The 24,417-nt window shown below is 40.5% G+C and overlaps 1 protein-coding gene across 2 annotated transcripts in view; it reads left to right on the plus strand.

Annotated features, from left to right (window-relative positions):
• Positions 1-15,277, plus strand: part of CDK8 (cyclin dependent kinase 8) — a 91,903-nt gene extending 76,626 nt beyond the window's left edge. The window contains exons 8-13 of one of the 2 annotated variants that reach the window (XM_054381992.1): positions 1,014-1,083; positions 2,098-2,170; positions 8,825-8,922; positions 10,247-10,325; positions 10,445-10,603; positions 15,152-15,277. In XM_054381992.1, coding sequence (XP_054237967.1) covers positions 1,014-1,083; positions 2,098-2,170; positions 8,825-8,922; positions 10,247-10,325; positions 10,445-10,603; positions 15,152-15,277 — 605 coding nt within the window. The remainder of the gene's footprint in view (positions 1-1,013; positions 1,084-2,097; positions 2,171-8,824; positions 8,923-10,246; positions 10,326-10,444; positions 10,604-15,151) is intronic. The other variant, XM_054382003.1, reaches the window with a different exon arrangement.
• The last annotated feature ends 9,140 nt before the right edge of the window (positions 15,278-24,417 follow it).

Here is a 24,417-nt window from a genome sequence, read left to right on the forward strand (position 1 = left end):
ATTGTCTTTGTGTATCTTGAATAAAAAGATAATATTCTCATTTTTGTTTCTGATTGGTTGAAATAATTCTTTCTACTGGTCTCTGTTTTTTTTTTTTAGTGTTTGTTTCCTGTCAGGAAAAAGTATTTTTCTTTTAACTGCATCAAATTTTATGCTTTTCAATTGACACTTGCTGTATTTGAAAGTGTCATTTTTCTTTGGGATGGGGCATAGGGAAAGAGGAAAACCTTTAAATAAATAATAATTTAATCATTAATCTCTGATCTCTTTATTCACTTAAAATTTGTAAGCTTCCAGCGTTCTGCAGCTGTGTTAAGACTTAGTAAGGGTTTGAGTGCAATCAATCTACTTTCCCACAGAGCCTTTTCAGGGGTTTCAAGATGTGATACATTTGAGGCTAGGTGTTGGTAGGGATTTTTTTTGTTTGTTTTTAAATCACTTTCAGGCTTTATCTGCATAGAGAAATTTAGGTGAAATATTCTTTGAGTGTGCAAATCTTAGTTTTTATTAACCTTTTATTGGCTGACGTTTATGTGGAGACAGCAGAAATTTGCACAGTACTCCTGTACTGTACATTTTCCTGTAACTAAAGACAGTGCTGTCAGACTGGGAAATTCTGTAGAAGGAGAAAGTGTTTGTGGGAGTCTCACATACTCCTCCTGAGATCACATCTCTGCCTAAATAAATTACATAACGTTCCTGAAGCATACAAGCACAACGGCTGACATGTTTTTCCTCTGTTGTTCTTGAGCATATGGTGGTCTTCACTGTAGCTGGCAGCTGATTTTTCAAGTTCTTGAGTTAATCAGCACACAGCTGGAACCTCTTACGTGTTGGTAAGATTTATTGTGAAGAGGTGATGAAGGAATATGAGTCGAGATATACAGAGAAATCAGTAACTGCAAGGGTAGAGAAGCAGACTTAAATCAGGGCTATAGAGACACTTCAAAAGCCTTTGCTTTACTTTGGGGAGGGGGGAGGAAAAAAGTTATTAATACATATTGATTTTACAGATAAAGATTGGGAAGACATAAAAAAGATGCCTGAACATTCAACTTTAATGAAAGATTTCCGACGAAACACGTAAGTCTGCTTTGAGTTGAGCTTTAAGAAAGCATATTTTACTTTTCCCTACCATAAATTTCTTGTAACTCACATTGTCTTCTGCATAGATGCCAAACAGGGACTATGGAATGGCTATGACTTAAGTGGTATTAAAAAAAACCCAAAAAACAAAAAATAATTTTGAAGTTTCATAATGGTGAACTTGACCTGTTGAGGTGGTATGAATCAGAAGAGTAGCTGGAGACAGACTGTAAATGGTAAGGTGGCAGATGTGAAATGGGTAATGCCAGTAAGACCCCACACAGCTCTGAAGATTGCTGAGCAGTTTGTCACAGCTGTTTCCAAATCTGTGGTACTGGAAATGTTTTTCCTGTGACAGCTGCATAAAAGGCATCTGGCAGTGTTACACTGTTTCCAACAAGCAGTGGGTATAATTGTCAGGTTTTGTGTCTGGCATAGATGATGAAGGCTAAGGAAAAGAACACCTTTCACTTTTGCTGTCACATTGCCAGTCTGATACCTGCGCTTCAGACCCCACACCCTTGCCTTATTTGCATGCTGAGGGATTTGTGGCCGTATGTTACTTATGTTTCTTGCATCTGCCATCCTACTATAACCATTTAGAAACCTTATTTTTGAGCTCCTCTTCAAAAAAGTGAATTCATGGATGTTTTTGTAGCTTAGTATTTATCTGCATGTTTACTGGAATTAGAAATATATAGAATGAAACTATGTAATAGTGAATTGGTGAAAGGAAGTTTAAATCCAGTAATAGCTTGGTGTCTGCACCTGGGTTAAAATATGCTTTTTATGTTGATGTGACTTGTTTTTACAAGCATGTGAGAGAAACAAATGTATTTCTGCAGTGTCTGAATGACTTTAAGCAGTCTCTGGTGTTAATAGATTTTTTTTTTTCCCTACATAGGGGATTAGCAAGGGAAACTAAAATATTCTTGATGTTTTGTGGCTACTAAGAGAGCTTTGCTGTTTCAAATTTGCATATTGTAAATGTCACATGTTTTCCTTTTGTAGGTATACCAACTGCAGCCTTATCAAATATATGGAAAAACATAAAGTTAAACCGGATAGTAAGGCTTTCCACTTGGTAAGTTCTTGCATGCATAAAAAAAGTCCAAAGCTTCATATGAGTTACAGGTGTTCAAGCTGAGAGTTGAGCTGGTGTCAAGTGTTCTGTGACTAACTTTATTTTATAAATAATGTTAGGAATAACTTATGTTCTGCAATCTAAGAACTGCACAACTAGTTTATTTTTATTAATGTTTCTAAATATGTAAAGGCTGAGTGCCAAGAGGATGGATTCAGGTTCTTCTTGGTGATGCCCAATGATAAGACAAGGTGCGATGGGTGGAAGTTGAGGCATAGTAAGTTCCATGGAAACGTGAGCAAATTTTTTTTCAATGTGAGGGTGATAGAACACTGGAACAGGCTGCCCAAGGGGGTTTTGGAGTCTCCCTCTCTGGAGATATTCAAAACCTGCCTGGATGCTTTCCTGTGTGATCTGGTATAGGTGATCCTGCTCTGGCGGGGGTGTTGGACTTAGAGGATCTTTGGAGGTCCCTTCCAACCCCTAACATTCTGTGATTCTGTGATCTTCTCACATCGATAAAAAGATTGAGAGTAATTCGATGGATTAATTTCTATATCAAATATAACAGAAGTTTTAAGTCTTTAAGTCGTGTTTAGTTTGTAATTGTTTGTAGGTTTGCCACAACCCTTAGCCGTTTTTCTGCTTTGCATATTTTTAGTAGCCTAATTTTTATTTTTTAAAATCTTGAATGCCTAATTTTTTATGCATTCATTACATCTTAAAACAAAATTAACTTGACTTGATCATGTATCTCAGAAAACTTTAGTGTGTCTTCCTGGTGTACTAATCTTTTGCAGATGTCTTATGAAAAATTTCTAGTACTCTTACAAGAATTATTTTATCTATAGAATATACTTTCTTATTTTAAATAAAGTCTCCAGTTAATTTACACACTTGCTGAACCCTGGAAATGCCTGCATTATGTAGTTTCAGAAGTTACTCTATTTGACTTTTTTTCCTGTGTTTTAAAGAACATTCAGGTCTCAAAAATAAACTTTATATATATACATATATAATATGAAGAAAGAATTTTAGTGTATCTTCTCTCTCTGAATGCGCTCCTTACCTTGATATTTTAGACTCTCTGCTGGTTTGAGGCCAGAGAGATCCTCTCTTGCCCCGAGAGGGACAAAAGAATGACACTCACACAAACAGATTGGAGAGTGATGGAAAGTTTAAATGGAAAAGCAAACTACAAAAAACTACAAAGCATAGTGACAAGAATAACCCAAAGCTTACAGAGCCCCTTACATAACACCCAAAGGCTTCCCAACTTTTCCCTTCTCCCTACCTGAGGGTATACCCGAACTCCAAGTGCTCTTTCTTCCCCCCCACTACTAGGCAAGTCTCAGGCTGGCCAGGTCTGAGACTGCCCCCTCTCCTTTCTCCTCCTGGCATGAGGCCTTGAGATACTCCCCCACTGTTACCGGATAAGAGAACATCTCCCACGGGAGCAGAGAGGGAAGAAAGAGAGAGAGAATGACGCTCTTTCCTGTGTCCACCTTATTGGGTGGACACCCGGAACACTGGAGGTGTAGCTTATGTGGCAGCAACAGGAGGCACCCAGCCTAAACTGCCACAAACTCAAATGTGTTCAGTCTAGAATATAGGGTAAATATATTATTTGAAGGGTTGGGAGCAAGGGAAGACAAGAGGAAGCATTTTGACCTTGCAGATGGAAGGAGTATATTGGAAAAAAAAAGGAAGATGGTCAAGAGGCCTGAGTGTCTGAGGACCATGTGGCTTTTGTTTAATTCCTTGGAAGCTGTACCTTCTCTAATGATCAGACTTGTGCCATGTTTTTTTCTATTCACTCCTTTCTCTGTGTAAATGTTGGTATTTGTCTTTCAGTCACAGTACTTCTGTGGCAATGTTCTTTTAGTGGCATACTATGTGAGTGTTTTTCAATGGAGGCTTCCAAGCAGATGAATTATGCTCCAACCAGTCTTAAACCGAATGTGTATTCGAGGTTCAGGTTAAACCTAAAAGTATAACCAGGTGAACCAAGTAGTTATTGCCAGAAGTTACCGGGCAGCTGTACCATTGTGCTTCATTTTCTGGGAAGTATCAATGGTTGGTCTGATCTCAGGGTTCTTTTTCAACCTGAATGATTCTATGATACTTGCAGAAGCAAGGAAACTAGTCTTCTCTGATAAAGATTTTGTATTTTTAATGGATTTTTGTATGCAAGCGCAGTTGGAAGCTGCTGAACACTGTATATTTATGTGATGCATAAAAAGTTTGTGTTGGCATGTGAAGAACTGAAGTGCTCGTAATTAATCGATTTTTACCATGTATCTATTTAGAACAGAGCTTTGGAAACGCGTATTTTGTATTTACCAAGCTGTTGTCCTGGTTTAGTATGACAATGCATACTTTCAAAAACATATTTGACATGGCAAATAGATAATACTTTATATTTCTATCAAAGCCTAAACAGTATTTCTGAAAATGTAAGCAATTCAACAAACAAAAAGCAACGAACATGAAGTATCTGTTGAGTATAATGTTTCATGTAGGATGGAGTTTAGATATAAAAACTCATCCTTGGACGCTTCAGCGCAGCAAATTGCACACATTTGCAGATCCTTCTCATCAGTCACCCTAGGCATGTGTTCCATAAAACTATGCAGCTGCTTGCATCAGTGCTGCTTTTTCTAACTTCATGTTTCAGGACAAACATGCTGCTTGTCACCTACAAATTTGACTTGTAACACATTTCAAGTCTAAAGCTGTTAAATTAAGCTTATATTGCTGTACCAAAATCTGAAAGCAGCTAATTGTCCCTAGTGTCGAATATCTGAGAAAGTTCAGTTAGTTCTGCCTATTAAGATCAGTTGCCTTAGATTTTTATATTGTGCTAGGCAATCTGAGGTAAAAACCTTTTCCATGTGACAACCTGTACAACATGGACAGTGACTTCATCTTTAACATAAACGCTTTTCCCATCCCTCAGTTCCTCACCTCTTTCTTTCTCGCTGGTCTCTGGTCTGCTGGCTCAAGTAAAAGTGAGTTGGCCAGGCTTTGCTGTACAGCTTGGGGGAGAATAAAAAGAGTTTCTCTGAATGAACTAGTATCTTAGAAGCAGCGAGTGCTCTGAGGTAACCAACCTGAAATTTCTCATCCACTCTCCCAATCTTGCAAGTTTAGAAATTGTTTTCAATTGAATAACAAAACTAGTCACAGAATAATCATGAGAATAGCTCAAAATACTTACTGTGCAGTGTTTTGTCTTCTCCTTGTGAAGACAAATGTTTGAATGTATTCAGAATTTTTGGTCAAGATGTTTGTACTTACACCAAAAAGCAGTTGTTACATTGAATTGCAAAATCAAGGAATGATATTCTTCTAGGCCACGACCCACTCCTTCATTCTTGTTACTAGCAAACAGAAGGACCAGAAGGTGTGTTTGAGCATGCATTCTTGGCTGAACATGTTGCTCTAATGCTGCCTCTCCCACTCACTTCAGTTTGAATCTCCACCCACCTTCATTTGATTGTCATCAGTGCCATGCAAGCTAAAAAGCAGGGTATTTAGTAGTGTAGGCATGACCATGTTCTGCTATACCTCACATAGATACAGATTGAGGGAAGCACTGTGAGGTTTGTTGCTGATTAGTCCAAACGGGATCCTCTGTTTTCTACCTGCTGCTCTCTGACAGAACAATTCAATGAAGATATAAAACCTCTGGTCTTTCCAGATTAATGTCTAAAAACTGTTTTGATGCTGTCAGAACTTGAAGGTGCCTTAGGTTTGCATTCAGTTTGAGGGTAGGCTGAACTGCAGATGAAATTCTTGGACCCCTCCACAGCCTGAACAAGCTCAGTGCATCTGTTGGTACCAGTTCTTCCAGAGATACTCCAGTTTTTAGGCTTCCACAAGCTGTCACACTGCCTTTTTTACTCTGCATCGGAACAGAGAAGCTATTTACATCTACTATTGTGAAATATGCCAGAATTGGTAATTCCAGGACTAGTAAATCCAGAATTCACTGTTAGTGCCAAACCTGAAGTGTTTTGATTTCCCAACTCAACCAAATTTCCCTTCTCATTACTGACATTCATACGCAGAACCCATGTGTTACATGAGACATTGGTTTCTTCCTGCTTTTGCATCTTCCTTCCCCCCCCACTTTCTTGACTTTCCTCCCCCCCCCACTTACTTATGTCCTAGAAACTGAGTATGTGGCTGCTGCTCTTGGCTAATTGAGTGATGCTTCATCCATCAGTTGGTTTCAGTGGTCCGTATCAACTGCTGTGATTGTCCCATTCATTGTGGATACATGTATAATTCACTGCATTTTTGTTGTTCAGCTAGATGATCTTTTGATTGAACAGTTTTTCAAGTAGAAAATATTTGTGATAACAGGTAGAAGGTTCACTTCATGTGCTGTCACCTGAACAAGGGGGCAAAATAGGAGTTTTGATCCCCTGTGTGATAAGGGTTGCACAATCATTGAACTTTTCTTGCTGTTTCTGTTTTGTGGATTATGACCAAGTTTGTTCACTTCTTGTCAGCATGTGATGGACAAATTCATAACCTAATTGCCTGAAATGTTGCCAAAATTCGGCAATGATTTTTCGACTGTGATGTTTTGCAGCATATTGGCATTTTTTTTCTATTTTTTTTCCTTCTTTTTTTCTGGCTCCTGGGATTGCTTTTTGAGCTTTTGAGAGCAACAAGAATTGTTCTGTTCAAACTGCTACTCTACAAAGACTACATGCAGACTCAGAGCTGCAGTAACTCGTTGTGAGTCTGATGTGAAAAACAAAACGGGATTGATGGTGGTAATACACAATTATTTTGTTCCTTAACATGCCATTAAAACCTGAAGAATGAGGAGAGATGTACTTTCTAACTTTTAACTATCTGCAGTGTGAAGATCTGCCTCATGGTTTTGTATGCTCCATTAATAGCTAGTGGAAGGAGAAAACCAGTTCAGACATAGTTCATGACACTGGGTCTTCCTTAAAAGGTTAATTTAATCCCATGAAAAGTATAAGTAGAAAATGTAACTTTAATATTATGTGCCTAGGAGTTTCTGTATATGTTGTAGGATCTCAGATTTTAAAACCAAAACCAACAGGTTGAAAGTGTAGTATTTTCTTTAAAGGTCATTGCTTTTGCCTATACTTCATGGTGTAGTTTTGCCTTGGATGTTGTGTTCCATGGTGAAACGTGAGAACTCATTGTTTTGCCTTTTCTGTTTGTATCTGAAGCTCCTACTGTTGATGGATGTTAATTGTCCAGCATATCTGTATTCCACAGAGTAACTGCTGGTGGATGGGGAAAAACACATGCATATACACTAGGCCTTCTGAATAGGAAACACTTTCAGAATGTGTCACTTCTCTTTCGGTCCTGGAGTTAAATAAAATTATTCCGGTCTGCTATTCCTAAAATGAATAAAAATTACCTGGAGTTACTCAAGATGAGTTTTAGTCTTTGTGTATGAAGCATTTCACATAGCATGTCTGTTGAAGTAGCATTGTTTGCAACTCTTTTTATACAAAATTTTCATTTTGCTTTGGTTAGGTCGGTTCTGTTTTGTTAAGTTCTTATCTCTGTGTTTTGCCTTAGGATTTTTGCTCTGCTGCCTGTTATTGTAGCGTCTCGCATGCATTTCTCAAGTTAGGCATTGAGCAAATACCTAGTGTGCTTTGTGGCCTTCTCTTGTCACTTGCCAATGAGAGTAAGATGTGCTTTCTCGAGGGGTAAGGCTTTGCTGGAGTTTTAGTTGAACTAGCTTGTAAAATACTATGTTTTGCTGTGTCTTCAGCATACGTTGTGGTCACCTTCATTGTTGTTAACACAGGCATTTCGGAAAGATTATTTTTGCGTAGTTGATACCTGATTCATCAGTTGTGACAAAGACTGAGGTTTTTCACTATAGTGCAACAGCACCAGAGTTTAGACTTAATATGGTCACAGAGGAGGCAGTTGCTTATACTTCTTGAATATTTTGCATCATTCATGCAAGAAATCAGCTAAAAGAGAAAATTTAGCACCACTACTCTTTTGAACAGCATGTAGCACACTGATGTCTGTGTTTGTCAGAATCAAGAAGCATGTACTGCAGCAGGTGATAAAAACTTAACCTGGGCAGGTGGGCTTCTTTGAACGTGCTGTTTCCCACTTTCTTTTACAGCATAAAGATTTTATAAGGAGTGAATTCATTGTAACATCTTTAATATACTATGGGTGACAGTTGAGCTGTACTAATGTGATAGAACTAAATAATGAGCAGTCCCGGATGTGGAATCGCTTTTATTTGCTAACAATTACTTTAAAAGGATGTGATGCTGCTTCCTGTGAAGCGTGGCTAGTTGAAGAAACCAGGCTAAATACGTGCATGTTAGATCTTCCTGTGGCAAGGGAACAGCCCGCAAAGCTGCTGGGCACATCGTGGAAACTTCTAAAGTGTTGTTGTGACAGTATTTGTGACTGGAACTGCAGGTGAAAATAGGTGGTCTTTGACGGGAAATGGAGCACTGCTATAATCAGAGAGAAGAATGTGGTTTTGCTATTATTTGTGGTTAAGAGTTTGAGTTCAGACACATTGTTATCAGCTTGTCTTTCAGGATTCACACAGTGAAGTTCCTGTAGACGCTTTCCGTAATGCAGAGCTTTTTTATTCTTTATTTTGTGCAGCTTCAGAAGTTGCTCACTATGGATCCAATAAAGAGAATTACCTCAGAACAGGCTATGCAGGATCCCTATTTCTTAGAAGATCCTCTTCCCACATCCGAGTAAGTGGTCAGTTTATTAATGTATCAGTGCATCCAGAGGCACTTCAGAAATTCTCTCTGCTATAAATGTGAACATTGAGCTAAATACTTACTAACAACCAAAGCAAGCTATAACCACTAAAATGCCATTTGTGGTTTTTGAAATTAAGTAGCATTCTTATTAATCTCTTGGTTTATGGAACTTTGATCCTATTAGTCACAGCACTAATCTTGTTATTCACTGACAGGTTGATTACGCATGCTACAGATCTTTGTAGACAACAGCTAAGTGCCTGCAGGTCTACTTCTCTGCTCCCAAATGCCAGATGACACTCTTTAATTAGTTTACATTTTTGTGTCTTAGCCTTTGTTGTAAATTCAGTGGGTGGGGGAAATCAGCTCTGTGTCTCTGTGCTGATATCCTTAACAACTTAAATCTACTTTCTGTAGACATTCCTCATTTTTGTTTGTGCAATGAGATTAACGAAAGGAGGAAAATTCAGGGACAATGAAAATTATTTCATTAAAAATTAAACCCCCTCCCAAATGACTAACCAAAGAGCATGCTTGTACACTTTTTAAGTATGTCCTGTGTATGATCTACCATTATTTGCTGAAGATTTTATGTATTATGTTTATGAGCAATTAATTAAAAATGAAATTATTTCACTGAAACCTACTGGGTTACTTTAAATAGTTCCTGATCCGTCTCTATGATTTAACGTTATCATGTGAATGATTTGCAGAACCTATTTTTAGGACGGTGTTTGGCTTTTTTCTCAGCTTTAAGTTGTCATTTTCATGTGAATACACAATCTATAATACCAAGAGGTATACTTTACTATAAATACATTCTACTCTTCAAGGGCAAGTAAATACTAGCTTGCACTAGCAGTACCAAATTTGTGTGGACCATGAGATAGGAATCAACAGATGAAATTTCTGCTTGTTTTTTTAATTGTTCCAGGTGGTTTTATTTATAGTCAGTGGAATTTCCAGGAGTAGTTTTAGTTAGTTCTGAGATTGTGAACTGCATGGTAGCTGGATTAAGATAGCTCTTCGTACCCTTGCAGTTACTTAACAGTTGGTGTACCTTTCAAGCCACCATTTTGGTCACTGGTTACCAGAAACTGGTAGCAGTTAAAATAAGTGTGTAGAAGGCAGCTGCAGATCAGATATAAACAGGTTTACTAAGTTTAGAATACCATAGAAGACAGGGAAAACTCCTGTAGTTACAGGTGGCTGTGGCTCAGGTAACTTGAAACTAGCATGGGTGAAGTATGACACTTACAGGTCTAACCCTTCTGTTCTAATACAGTGATAAATAGACTTTTTTGGGGGGCAGTGTTTTTGCAGGTTGTCAAATCCCTTACCCAAAACGAGAATTTTTAACAGAAGAAGAACCAGATGATAAAGGAGACAAAGTAAGTACTGGAAGAACAGTATCATCATGCTTCACTGGCTTTCATGCTATTTCCTGTTTTCATGTTATTTCACGTACTGCTTTTGAGTTGAAATTTTTCTTTGTGTTTGAACAATTGAGAAGAACCAGCAGCAGCAGCAGGGCAATAACCACACTAATGGAACTGGTCATCCAGGGAACCAAGACAACAGTCACACACAGGGACCCCCACTGAAAAAAGTGAGAGTTGTTCCTCCTACCACTACCTCAGGTGGACTTATTATGACCTCAGACTATCAGGTATTTGTTTCATTCATGTATTTTGTATTTGGTTCCTATTTTTGCAGCAGTGTTTCTTTAAGCTAAAAAAAAAGTAGTTTTGTAAATGTCTCTGTGTTAACTGGTATTTTGGGGCATCCTTCATGTGTTTTTTAGATGTATTTAGTGGATGGTTTGTCTGTAAATTGATATGGTGATGATCTCTAGGTTAGCAGTGAGGAAACTAGGGTGAAAAATTTTTGCAGTTAGTAATTTTATTACCTTTGTATTAGGGAATTCTCATTATGGACCAGGAGCCTGTTGTGTGATGCTCTGTATGACCTAAAAATACCATTCCTTATTTGGACGAGTCTGTAACAGCAGGAAGCAAAGGATATTGCAGTAAACAAGCTGTGAAATAAGAATCTGAACAAGAATTTTAATTGGACAAATGGATGGGAAAACAGTATTTTGGATAACAATCATGCTGTCATAATCTGTTTGAAGAGCAAGGGAGATGCCAGGTTGTGTAAAGCCCAGTGTTACAGATCTGAAGAGAGAGGTGAAGTGATGGGGATCAGTGTGTGAGGAAGATAAGGAGGAGTGTAGGAAAAAAGCCTGAGGGAAAAATGGAGCTGTTCTAGCCTTCCTGCATTTGAGCTTGTGGTCAGACATTAGGATATCAGAAAAGTTTGGAGCAGAAATGGTACCTGAATTTGTGGGTTTGGATGAGCTTAGTCCTACAGATAGTTTACATTAACTTGAAGTCCTGTCTTCTAAGAAATTACAAAGGAGGAGCAACAAAGACTTCAGATAATATGAGCAGAAGTAGTTAGAGAGGTGGCAGATTTTGGAAGCTTAGAGAGTGGAACATCTCAAGAGGAGCATGCTGGAGGAAACTTAAGTCTTCAGGAACTATTATATACCACTTCACATGGAATGCATAGTACAGAAGGTCAGTTGGAAAGAGGCTTGGATGAAATCAAAAGATAGGGAATTCAGACATTAATGGTGATGTTTTTAGTTAATATAAAGTTTAAATCTGAGACCCTAATATTGGAAACCCGTTTAGCTGTGCTTATATTCTGTAGCAAAACTTAGGGAGAGTTAAAGAATTATGTCAGTAAAACTACTGCTGTCAACTTGCTGTTCACAGTTTGGTAGTATGTCTCCATAAACACCAAAAGGCTTTGACATCTTGTATTTCAGAGTTCATCTTGAAATCTCACAGGTACTCTCCTCAAAGGCTGCCTGGGGGCATTACCTTTGTCTTTACATAAATCTGTATGCTTCCGGCATTGGCCAAAGCTTGAAAGCACTGAAAAAATGTAAAATAAGGTAATTTTCAGGATCTTTATTGTGAGATCCTTTATATAGTCCCCAAGTGCTTTTGCTCAGCTTATCCTGGGTCATCAATAGCATATAAATTTTTAAGCCGTTCTCCTTGAATAATGTAAATTTTGGAGCTGTTTTAAGTAGTGGGCAGTTTAAATCCAGTGCTGCAGTGTGGTATGCCTCTAAATATTAACATCTTCTTTCTTTTAGTCTGTGCATCATGGGAGCTTCATCCCTCTCAGTTTGGAAGTCTGTAGTGCAGCACTGTTATGGCCCTCTAGCTGGCTCTTTCTGGCACTTTAGTGTGTGTATTTTTAAGGCGGCAAACGCAGCCATAACTCTTAATCTTCCCCTCATGTTTAGACACATATTGAAGAAGATGGATGCAAGGGTTGCACGTACTGTCAGGGAGCCCCATTTATGTGTCCTATTTACACACCTTTCACCTCATTTTGCTGCTGCAGCTTGACATTTTGAACAAACTTCAGCTTCCACTTCTGTAAACAAGAAGTTTGCTAGTTGAGAACTCAGAAGACTCAAATTGCCTTGGCAGGAGTTGACTTTATTTTCTGTTCAGCTCCTGTTCATCAAAACATTCATACTCTCAAATATCCATCCTGGGATTATAGCTAGGGGCAGCCTACTTTCAGAACACTTTTGATAACTGCTACTTCTCTATTTCAGGAGCTCTTAGTGGCAGCATGGCTGCTCCTGATTAAGCTCTTTGCTGTCTCTCTAGGAGGCAAAACACCTGTTTTTCAAAAGTGCATCTCTTTCACTCAATCACCCTACTCCCTGATCTTGCAAGAAGGCAGTGGCTAGATTTGTTCTGATTAAGGTACCAAACATGGTAATCAAGGAAGGAAACCTGGAATTGCTGGCACTAGAACAATAGCAGTTAAAAACTACCAGTTAGTGGTTTCAGGTCTCCCTGAAAAAAATTCCTCACATTTTTTGCTTCTAATCCTGCAACTTGAGGAGATGGCAAACAAGTATTACAATACAGCCCTCTGTTTTAATCAAACACCTGTTCCTTTGTTCTTCATTTAATTTGCTCCAATTCCCCACATAAAGCTCGTGAAGGAGGATTGCCATCTCCTGGGCAAGGCACACAAAGACAGTTTCTCCATCCATTCAGAAGTCAAATTATTCTCTGCAGGGCGAGTTGACCTTGTATTCTTTTCTGCCATGCATAAAAATAGTAGACACATGGCACACAGACTTCCTTGCCTTCTTGTTTAAATGTGCAACGTGACACTTCCAAAGGCAGTGTGATTAAACAGGCTGGAGCAATTCCACTACTCTGAGCTTTTGCTTATGATAACTCTCTGGATGCTTGATGGTATTTAGAAGGGATTGGATGTTTACATTTGTTCTTAAACCAAACCCATGTGTTGTGCGGGTGTCATGAAAGAATCCAATGGTTTTTAATTTCCTCTGTCTTAAAATAAGGTCTGGTTTAGAAGTCAGGAAGCAGAAAGTATTTACAACTGACATGAATGGTCAGTTTTCAAATGGTTTAACTTGTGTATTTACCACATACAAGAGCCATGCTTGGGGAAAAACATTCAGGGATTTTTTTTTCTCTCTGAAGTACATTTGTTATGTTGAGAAGGGTGACCCAGAGCTGGGGCAGTTCTGTTGATGAATGACTTGGTCTGTCTCTCAGGACTGAAGGCAAATGTCACAAAAGTTCAGTCACTGTGTTAACGGTGCCGTTCAGCAGTGCTGCTTTCTTTCCACTGCCATTAAGTGCTAGTCAGGCATTTCTTCCCCGTTATGCTGTACCACCCCAGAGGATTAGCTCAGTCGTGTGAACATATGTTAAAAACTAAGAGTTTGCCTTTTCATTTCTGCCATCATCTCAGCATCCTGATTGCAGCTTCCATTCTAAATGCTGAATGACAGGAAAAATTGAGTTAGTTATTATTTTATGTTGTGACTTATAAAATCTGTAAAGCTATTTGAATGTTTTGCTTTTGCAGGATGTTGGTTTACTATAGTTTTGCATGTTCAGGTCTCAGTAGCAACACCTTAGTCCTAAAATACTCATGTTGGAAAAGTTTCCAGACCCTTACTAGAATCACCTTTTCCTAAAAATCCTAATACGTTGCACCATATCAAGAGTTCAGAGGTTTCACAGCATGCTGCAAAATTGTGTGTGTGTAAGCCTCAACATAAATACAAATCAGCATAGTAATGTACTGAAGTTGTGTTCATTTAATGAAATGTTAGATGCTGTTAAGGGGTCATATGATACACTGAAAATCTCACATGCAGCCTGTTTTTTTTTCTTTCTAATGCATGATATGTACATAAACTTCTAAGTTAAAATTGAAGTACGCAGTTGATGGTTTGCTCAGAGCTTTTTGCAATGATGAATGCTCCCCTCAAATAATTGTACCAAATGCTGGTTGAAAGGGGCCTCTGGACAGCATTTAGTTCAATATTCCCCTTGAAGCAGGACTTTTGCTAATGCTAAACCAGGTCAATCATGGCTTTGTTCAGCTGAATCCTAAAAACCTCCATAGATGGAGACTTCACAGCCTCTCAGGGCAAGTTCTTCTAGAGCTATACTGATCTCTCAACACATTTATTTTTTTTTTTTAATTACTGTTGCACTCCTCCCCCCTAGATATTCAGCCTGAACCACCTAAGCTTCAATCTGTAGCCATTTCCTTCTGAAATACCTGGTTCTACTGAGAAGGATGTGGCTGTTGTCTAACACTTCTTCAAATATTTGTAAGGCTTCTGCTTGATGACACCTTAGCCTAAATAATCACAGTGCTGTCAGCCTTTAATCCTTGTTCACACAAAAGGGTGGCAGGCATATCCTATGTATAGGAAAATCTCCAGAGTAAAGCAGAGTGGCTCATCAAGTAAGATACACCATTTGGACCTGTACCCTAGCATACCTTCTCAGTAGGGGAAAGCAGCAAGTGGAGACCACCACTTCCATGCAGGTGTGTTGTAGTCATCTGTGGGGTTGGCTGGAGGTTTGACTATGATGGTAGTAGATTCACAGAGGCAGTTAGGATGGGTAACCGAAGGGTGGAAACTGTCACCTTCTAATCTGGTGTTCCTGATGTCCATACCTGCACCAGCTGTAATTGGAGTAAGTGAAAAGCCTGGAAGTGCAGCTGCTTTCAGACAGTGTAGTGCTTTGTACCTCTTGAAATAAATCAGTAGGCAAGACTGTCTTGTGACGTACCTGTTAGCAAGGATTGCGTTTCCTCTGCTTTTATCCCTCTGCAGCGTTCCAACCCCCATGCTGCGTACCCCAACCCCGGACCAAGCACATCGCAGCCACAGAGCAGCATGGGATATTCAACTACCTCCCAGCAGCCGCCACAGTACTCGCATCAGACGCACCGGTACTGAGCTGCATCCCCATAACGTCAATGCACTGTTGCTAATGCTGCAGGACCAGCCCCACAGCTGCCTGCCTGGAAACCTGGCTTGGGCCACGAGAATGTACTGTAAAACCACACCTCCAACCTGTCCGACCGCCACGATCCACCCCCTTCCACAGAGCGGAGTAGTGGCTCCCAAATTGTACCTGTTTTTGGGGTTAGACTTGAAAAGAAAGTGCTAGCACAGTTTGTGTTGTGGATATGCTACTTCCATAGTTTACTTGACATGGTTCAGACTGACCGATGCATTTTATTTTTTTCAGTGACAGTCTGTAGCAGTTGAAGCTGTGAAATGTGCTAGGGGCAAGCATTTTTGTTGTCGTATGTGGTGAATTCTCTTGATGTAACAACTTTATCAGACCAATAGTACACAACATCTTTGAACTGGTACTTGAAGCATACAGTATATGTTACCATGGCAAAAAAAAAAAAAAAAAGGCAAACTAACCGTGACTCCGATTGAGACAATTTTGATAGACCTTTATTTTTAGTGACTTTTGTGGGTTGGTTCATTTTCCACCTAGATCAACATTTTATGACCAAGACAATTGCTACAATGAGGATTTTTTTGTTGTTGAGAACATGAAGACATTTGCATTTTTTCCAGCAATTACAAAAGTCCCAAAGATTAATTTTCAATTTAATGTTTTTGGTTTTGTTTTAAAATCTATGACTTGACTGGTATTAAAGCTGCTATTTGATAGTAAAATAAGTATGTTGTCATTGATATAAACATGTTTGGTTCAGCAAACAAACTAAAATGATTGTCATAGTGTTTTGTTTTATTTTTTTTCCCTGTTGGTGTTAATGATTTGTGAGCATGCTTTGGGATTAAAAAAGCATGAATGATATTTCCTCAAAAAGTGCGGCATCCGTTCAGATATTTCCTCATGATTTTTTGAGAACCAGCTTGGTGTAGTGGGTTTTAAATTCTGTTCAGTTAATTTTTTTTTTTTTTTTTAAAACGTTCTCATGTCATTTAGGGGTGCCATTCCTACAGCAGAGGATCAAGGTCTTAGGAGAGCCTTAGAATTTATGGGGGAAAACTTACATACGATGTACTGTATCAAACTATTTTACATGAATGACACAAGTATTCTGAATTAAAAAAAATCAAACATTGTTAAAACAAGGTGTTATGTAATAAATTTATTTTTCATAAATCTGCATATGACCTTGGTCTGTATTCCTTTTTAATCAATAGTATCACTATGTTCTCCCATCATATGTCTGTATGGCCCCCTACATCATCTTCCCCTGTACTCTGACCTAGTGAGACCACACCTGGAATACTGTGTCCAATTTTGGGCTCCCCAGTGTAGGAGAGACAGGGACCTGCTGGAGAGAGTCCAACAGAAAGCCATGAGGATGATTAGGGAACTTGAGCATCTCCCCTATGAAGAGAGACTGAGATCCCTGGGGCTATTTAGTCTTGAGAAGACTGAGAGGGGATCTGATCAATCTATATAAATATGAGGGATGAGTGTCAAGTGGATGGGGCCAATCTCTTTTCAGTGGTGTACAGTAAAAAGACAAGGAACAATGGATGCAAACTTGAACACAGAAGGTTTCACCTCAACATGAGGAGAAAATTCTTTACAGTGAGGGTGACAGAGCACTGGAACAGGCTGCCCAGAGAGGTTGTGGAGTCTCCTTCTCTGGAGACTTTCAAAACCTGCCTTGATGCATTCGTCTGTGGACTACCCTGCTCTGGCAGGAGGGGTTGGACTTGATCTATGGAGGTCCCTTTGAAGCTCTAACATTCTATGTTCTGTATCAGATTGTGTCCTAAGAAGCAGTATTTCACAGGAATTTTTCATAGAAGTGGGCAGAAGATGGAGAAGGATTTTTTTTCAGTAGCAGAAAACAAATACAGTGCCTTCATAAAATGGCATTACCCCTGTTGTGTACATAGAATCACAGCTTAGAAGAGACCTTTAAGATCATGAAGTCCAACTGTTAACCCAGCATTGCGAAGTCACCACTAAACCATGCCCCGCAGTGCTACATCTCTTTGTTTTTTTAAACCCCTTTAAAGATGGTGACTCCACCACTTGCCTGCGCAGCCTGTTCCCAGTGCCTCACAACCCAATCAGAGAAAATATTTTTCCTAATACCCAACATAAACCTCCCTTGGGACTGGTGGAGGTTTCCTCTTGTCCTATCTTTTGTTAGTTGGGAGCAGAGACCAAACACCTACCTTGCTACATCTTCCTTTCATGTATTTGTAGACAGCGATAAGGTCTCCTCTCAACCTCCTTTTCTCCAGGCTAAACAACCCCACTTCCATCAGCCCATAAGTCTTGTGATCAAGACCCTTCAGCAGCTTTGTTGCTTTTCTTTGGACACACTCCACATCCTTTTAGTGAGGAACCTGAAATTCTTATTAATGCATAATAGTTAATATTATATTAATGCAAACCTCATTTGATACTGGTATATTGTGATGTCTCCATTGCTTTCTTTAAAAAGCATCAGGCTGGCTTCATTTCATTTTTGCACAGGGAAATCTATCTAACTGACAAAAAGCTATTAAAATGGTGTTTGAGATGAAGCTGCAGCTTATCAACTAATTATAATAAAATTAAATCACACTGTACTTCTAAATAGTCTGCTACTCAGTCTGCTACTCAGTAATTAATTTTATTCTTACTCCACTTTTGGTAGGTGTATTGCAGATTACCTCAAGCTGAGGTCCTGTGGGGAACTGAAATTTTAAGATTTGGTTTGTTCTGATGTTTGAGTCATTGGTCATTTTGGAGGGGAAATTTGAGTTTTTTTCTCTAGAACTGCAGAAAGAAAAGGTTTTTCAGTGCTTGGTGTGATCTCTTACACCTCCAAGATGGGCATATTTCTGTTGCAGATAAGGTTAATCTTGTCGTTTATGATAATTATAAATCCATCTTCTGCATCAAATACGTTGTAAATATTTGTTTTTTAATATCAGTTTTAGAAATACTGAGGGTAAGGCTCTAAATAATTTTCCTGAACCTTCCTGTTTTTAGAAAAAAAAACAAAACTAAGCCTGTTGCTGTTTTGCTCGGGGGGAGCTTTTTATATGAGGGTTACAGAAAGGGAAGAAAGCAAGCATCTCTCAGAACATTAGATAGAAGATCAGCAAATTCCTGTGAGGGAGGTGTCAGCTTGGCATGCAATAGCAGAAGCTGGGCTTCTTTCCTCACCTAGCTGAGCTTTTGTTACTAGATTCAAGAACTTCAAAGCTTTTCATTTCTCACCAACAGTTATCTGGACCGATCTGAGTATATTTGAAATAGCTGGCATCTGGGAGCCTGTCTTTGTTGCTCTGATTAAAGGACAAATTGTTTTTCTAATGTGGGTTTATGTTGAAAATGGGCCACAAGCTGGATTGTGAGGATAAAGACGCTGTTGCATTTTCACCTTGATACTCCTGGCAAGCCTTGCTTGTGGCAGCTGTCAATGCGACATACCTGAGAAGAATCAAGTTAAATAATTTTTTTCAATAATGCCTTTTAAAAAGACTTTCAGTATTAGTGGTGGGAAGAGGGAGGCGATAGACTGATTCTCCACAACATGGAGCAGCATATTGCTGTAAGACTGATCAGTAGGATGCTATTTTATGAGTTATCAACTCAACTCTCCTTTGCCAGCTGAAACAAGAAGATGACAAAGCACAATCAGTGCAGAAGCATGGAGGAGTTAGCCATGTGATATGAAATGGCCTTAAATTCTGTCAAAAGTCATCTTGGAAGCTGTTCCTATCATTTTCATCTTCTATGCCTGTTGAGGCCCCAAGCAGAGGTGGTAGCTGCAGGTAAGGGTTTTATTGTGAAGAAATTTCTTGTGCTATTCCCCAGCATCTGTTGATTTCTTTCTAAAATTTCTCTTTGAACAATAAGCAGCTCCTGTTGTATCCCCTCTAAGCCCATCCTGGCTTCACTAAAAGGCAAGTCATGATCTCTGCTTTTCATATATGGTCACTGTTGATTTTATGGGCACACTTAAGCAGTTTGACTGCCACCGAGTGGGATAATGGAGTGGGATGGAGCCTGCAGGATCTCATACTGGTTATTGTGTATTAAAAAGGGAAGACAGATGATTTATTTGAGCCAGTGGCAAAGATGCAGACCAGCCATTTGGACTGCTGTTGTAAGTTGAGCCTATTTTGTGCAGAAGGACTGAATAACGTGGTGCTCCCTACACACTACGTTAGCTGCACCTCTGAAAAGGGCAGCCCTCTTACTGGGTAGCGCAGCCATCTCAGCATCTTCCTCTAGGCTGAGTGGTGACAGTGCTTCAGGATGCCAGTTCGGAGACAGTTTAATAGTCAGCGTCCCTTGAGGTTAAGGTAGATGAACTTAATTCAGTGTAATTTGCTTGTCACAGCTCTGGAAAAAGAACACTTTGTGAAATAATGCCAGACATCTGAATGATGAGATGTACAAACTGTGTTCTAGCAGTAGGAGCGGTGGAGAAAAAGTGGCTTACCCTTTGAAAGCAAAACAGAAACAGAGGTTCTTCCACAGGGATTCTTCTGATAAGTTCCTCTCCTCAAGGATTTTAAGCAGCCTTTATCTTAGCAGTTGGCTTCAGTTATGGCAGAAGGGAGCTCTCTCCAGAGGACTGTAGTTAAAAGCATCCTCTACTGTAGAGCTTGGCACCAGCACTGATGTTAATGAAACCATTGCCCTGAGGTGACACAAACCAGCTCCAGCCCAGGATGGGAATCTGGACAAGCTCCATTATGGCTCTGAATGTTCCCACATAACAAGATCTTGAAAAATGCCAGGGTTAGGGTGTCCTTCCTAGGCCCTCACACTAAGTTAAACTATCCCTTTGTAATTTCTAATCCTACATAGGTGGGCTGGGTACTCCATCGGGGCTAGGTGATATGGAAAAAGGGCTAGTGCAGGACTGCTTGTTATTTAAGCAGCACAACATGTGTTGGCACATAACCCCATGCCCACAGAAGCACCAAAGATCTTTCCAGCATCTGCTTTCAGGAAATGTTTCCATTTCCTCAGCCTGGGATGTGGGAAAGCTGCTATGTGCTCAGAGCAAGCTTTTGTTCAGTATTTGTGGGAGCTTTGGATTTGTCTGATCTTCACCCACAGAGAAGAGCAGCAGCCTCTCTGCCACCCCACCAGCTACATAAGAAATGCAACCAGCTGACTGAGGAAAGGGGAGAGATTAAGTAGGGATTTTTCTAAGGAGAGCACCTATAGGAGTACTGAGATTAGAGTTGGAAAGCCCTGAGCAGATGCTTATGGAATGCCCTGTTACTCCTTTCCTGAAGGCATTTACATGAGGAGGCAAGCAGGTATTGCCTTACTCTGTGAGGTGTAAATACCATTTCTGCCTTCAATAGGAGCTCATTCCTTCTCCATTTCACTGTGCCAAAATATGGCCACATCCTACATTTGTGTTCCCAGTTTATGGAGAGTTGCTTTTAGTATCCAGCAGCTGGCCTTCCCACAGGGTTCTGGCAGAGTGTACATTGAGCTATTCTTACTGATGAGCTTTTAAAATTAAAACTATTTTGCTTTTGATGGTGTTTCTCAAACATATGTAGGGGCCTTTAAGACTTCCTATACCAGCCAAGTTCTACCTTTGTGATTTCTTCCTATTAAGAGGGTAGGGAAGGCAATAGAAGAGATTGTTTCGCATACTTCACATCTGCTTCAGCCATGTGCTCCTATATATGAAGATCAGAATACGGAGATACCCAGAAAGCTGTGGGAAAGGATTCTTTAGGGATAAATTCTGTATTTTGGGTGCCAGGAGTGACCACGATGGTGGCTCTGAGCTTTGAGGTGTGCTCACTTCAGTGCAGACAGCTCATACACAGCTCAGGCACTCCTGAAGCACTCTGTGCACGTGATTCCGGATTTACCTTGGCTCTCTACCCCATCATACCTCCAGAAGATCAGAAAAAGGTGAGAGGAATATGATGTCTCAGCCCAGGAACTCAGAAATCCCTGCATAAGCTCCTAATACATGTTCCACTACCACCAGCCATGCAGGTATGTAAGTTATCCATGCAATTTATTTGCATGCCAGACAAAACCAGCTGGTTTGAAAATCCTCCCGGCTGCCTTGGGGTCTCTGCTGTAAGAGCCTTGTGGGGACTTTTGACAGAGCAGCCGATGTCTCCTGAGTGACAGGCAGCCAGTCCCTGGGGACGATGAGCAGCTGCTTGATCAGATCTGATCCATCTCTCGTTCCCTGGGTGAAGAGGTGAGCCTGTCATTTGCAATCACATGCTGCTTCAGCTCCCTGGGAGGCACAGGCTTTGCTGGTTGGGTCTGAGTGGATGAGGAAAGGCAGCAGTCACAGACAGTGAGGTGCTGGTGAGTCATGCTGGTTGATCTGCACCCCAGGGCCCCACAGGAGAGCGATAACTGGAAACGCTGCAGGGACCCACTGTCAGAAGGGCTAATCTGCTGGGTAACGTCCTTCTCCCTGACCGAAAAGCTGAGGAGCACATGGACACTCGGAGGCCTATCAAATTGCTCACAGGCAGAACAAAGGATGAGACCACCTGATGATGTACAGCTGCCTTCCAGAGCACCTGGTGGCCCATGTTGCTTGAAGCTAAGTGTGTGCCAGAAGCCACAGTCCTGTTCTCGGCTTCCATGGGGATTTATTGCTGTGCCCTTCCCTGGTAAATTCGGATGTGTGCAGTACCCAGGACGTGTGAGCAGTGAGAGACAGTCAGTGGGGAACTGGTTAAACAGGCACCAGACCACTGCTCTGATAAACTGCAAGCTGGGTCACATGTGCATGAGATGGACAATTCTGATTAAAATATTATAGAGTGGCTCTATGAGGGATTTTAGTTTCCACCTGGAGAGAAGGCAGTGAAAGTGGATCAACATAAAACACAAGCATAAAAGTTTGTCAGCCATATTTATCTGTTTGGAGGTTTTTTAACAGAATTTTGAAAGAATTAGGTCAGATTCACTCGGAATGAGAAGAAATGGCATCACACAGGTTTGTGTTTTTAATGAACTAAGCCATGCTGCAGCATGTGGTATCTGTAAACCAGCAACATCCACTCGCCTCACAGGAACAGCGAAAATCCAAGCTGGAACATGAGTTTGGATGACAAAGTGTGTGTAACATTCCCTAAACCCTCAGTTTGAACACAAAGTCTATGAAAGGGGAGCTACCCACCTGGTTTGGTTTCAGCACATAGTATGTGTGTGCCCACGAGCAGCAGCTGATCTCTGCTGTGTTATAGCCCAGGGGTGCTGCAGCCACAAATGCTGCCCATGGTGTTCAGGGAGTCAGAGGGGGGTCCTGAAGAGTGGAGGGGCTCAGACAGGAGAAGAGATGAGGCAGCTTTTGTTTCTGCTGCAGTGTTTTTTGCAGAACGTTGCAAAAGGTGGGAAAGGCCCTTTTGCAGACAGAGTGCACTAAAGACTGGACACTAGGAAAACAATTTTCACAGAAAGAGTGGTCAGGCATTGGAATGTGCTGCCCAGGGAGGTGGTTGGGTCATCAACCCTGGATGTGTTCAAAGGTTGTTTGGATGTGATGCTTAGGGATATGGTTTAGGGGTGAACCTTGTAGAGTAGGATTATCAGTTGAACTTGGTGATCCTGAGGGTCTTTTCCAACCTGAATGTTTCTGTGATTCTGTGAAATATAATATATACATGTCATCACTGCTATTAGATTTACAGTTTATTCCTTAACTAAAGGCATTCCCAGAGAAAAGCGTTAAACATCCATGCTGAAAACTATTTCCACTGTCTAGAAACCTGATTAATTGTTGTAAAGATTATTTTCCTTGAGAAAGGCAGCCTATTTAAAGAGTAGTATTTAAACAGAGTAGTTTATGCTCCTTGAGGTTACAGATACACCTGTGTCAATCCTTCAAAATCCTTGTGTAATCCTTAACAATGACAGGATTTAACATATTGATTATGCTAATTATCTGTAGCATTTTAATTAATATTCAAGAGCTATTCAGAACAAAATCCTGTGCATTAAGGAGGAATGCTCCAGCAATGCTCCAGTGAATATGCCTGTTCCTGAAAGGTTACAGATGATGTATCAGGGCAGAATACATATACATGTACATATATGTATATGTTTCCCCCCTGTCTTTGTATTTCAGTGAATCTTTTTGTCTGAAAATAATTCAGACTTTGGCTCTAGTGAAAATAATAATTAAAAAAAAATTGGAGGATTTAGCAAAACAACATTTCTGCAGAAATTCTGGCCATTTTTCAGCAGGCTGAACAGCAAGCTAAATGCATCAGCCCTCTTCTCTAATTGCAGGATTGATGCCAGAGGCTGCTGGTGGTTCCCCTCATGTTCTGTACCTGGATAGAAATACACAAAAGCAGAGATGGTTTTGTGTTGCTTTCCCTGCAAAAGACCCAACACCTGCAGGAGAGATCCTGCACATTCCTGGTGAAATCATGGAGAGAGGTCTTGTGCCTTCACCTCATGCATGCACCTGGGGCTGAAACTCAGCTGGTGACCTTACAGCATCACTGCTTCAGAGTCAACAGATGGGGTTTGGAGTCAGTATCTTCCAAATAAACCATTACCGACTCCCCCCTCAGGCTTCCAACTCAGGGTGATTTCAAAGGGAAAAAAAAAGCCACCAAAACCCCTAGACCTGTCAAACCAGGCAGGGAAATAAATATGTCGGTATGACATGGACTGTGAAAATACTAAAGGTAAGGTCATGGTAAGTGAAGTTAAACAGAACATCAGGATTAAAACTAGAGAAAAAGGTCAACCAGTGATCTGGAAATGCTCTGGAGGTGCATGAATCTGAGGGTGCTGCAGGGTAGGCAAGGAGGTGGCATGGTTTGGGCTGGGCAGCACCAGGGTGTGCTGTTCCCCAACATACTGGGGCTGATCACACAGATGAGCTCTCTTTGCACCTCCAATAGCATTGATGTTTCCCAGTGCTGACCCCACCCCAAATCAAGCTCAGCTGTTTCACAAAGACAAAAACCCTGACACACAGCTGGTGATTTGTGAGGGCAAAGCTGGTGCATGGCAGGGTGAGTGACTCCAGGGAGGGCATTGCCCCTCCAGTGCCACGGGCTGGGCAGAGGCAGGTGTCAGGGACCAGTGGTGGCACTGCAGTGTGGCACCTTGCAAT

Source organism: Indicator indicator, chromosome 1, assembly GCF_027791375.1.
Source record: "Indicator indicator isolate 239-I01 chromosome 1, UM_Iind_1.1, whole genome shotgun sequence".
Lineage (NCBI taxonomy): Eukaryota > Metazoa > Chordata > Aves > Piciformes > Indicatoridae > Indicator > Indicator indicator.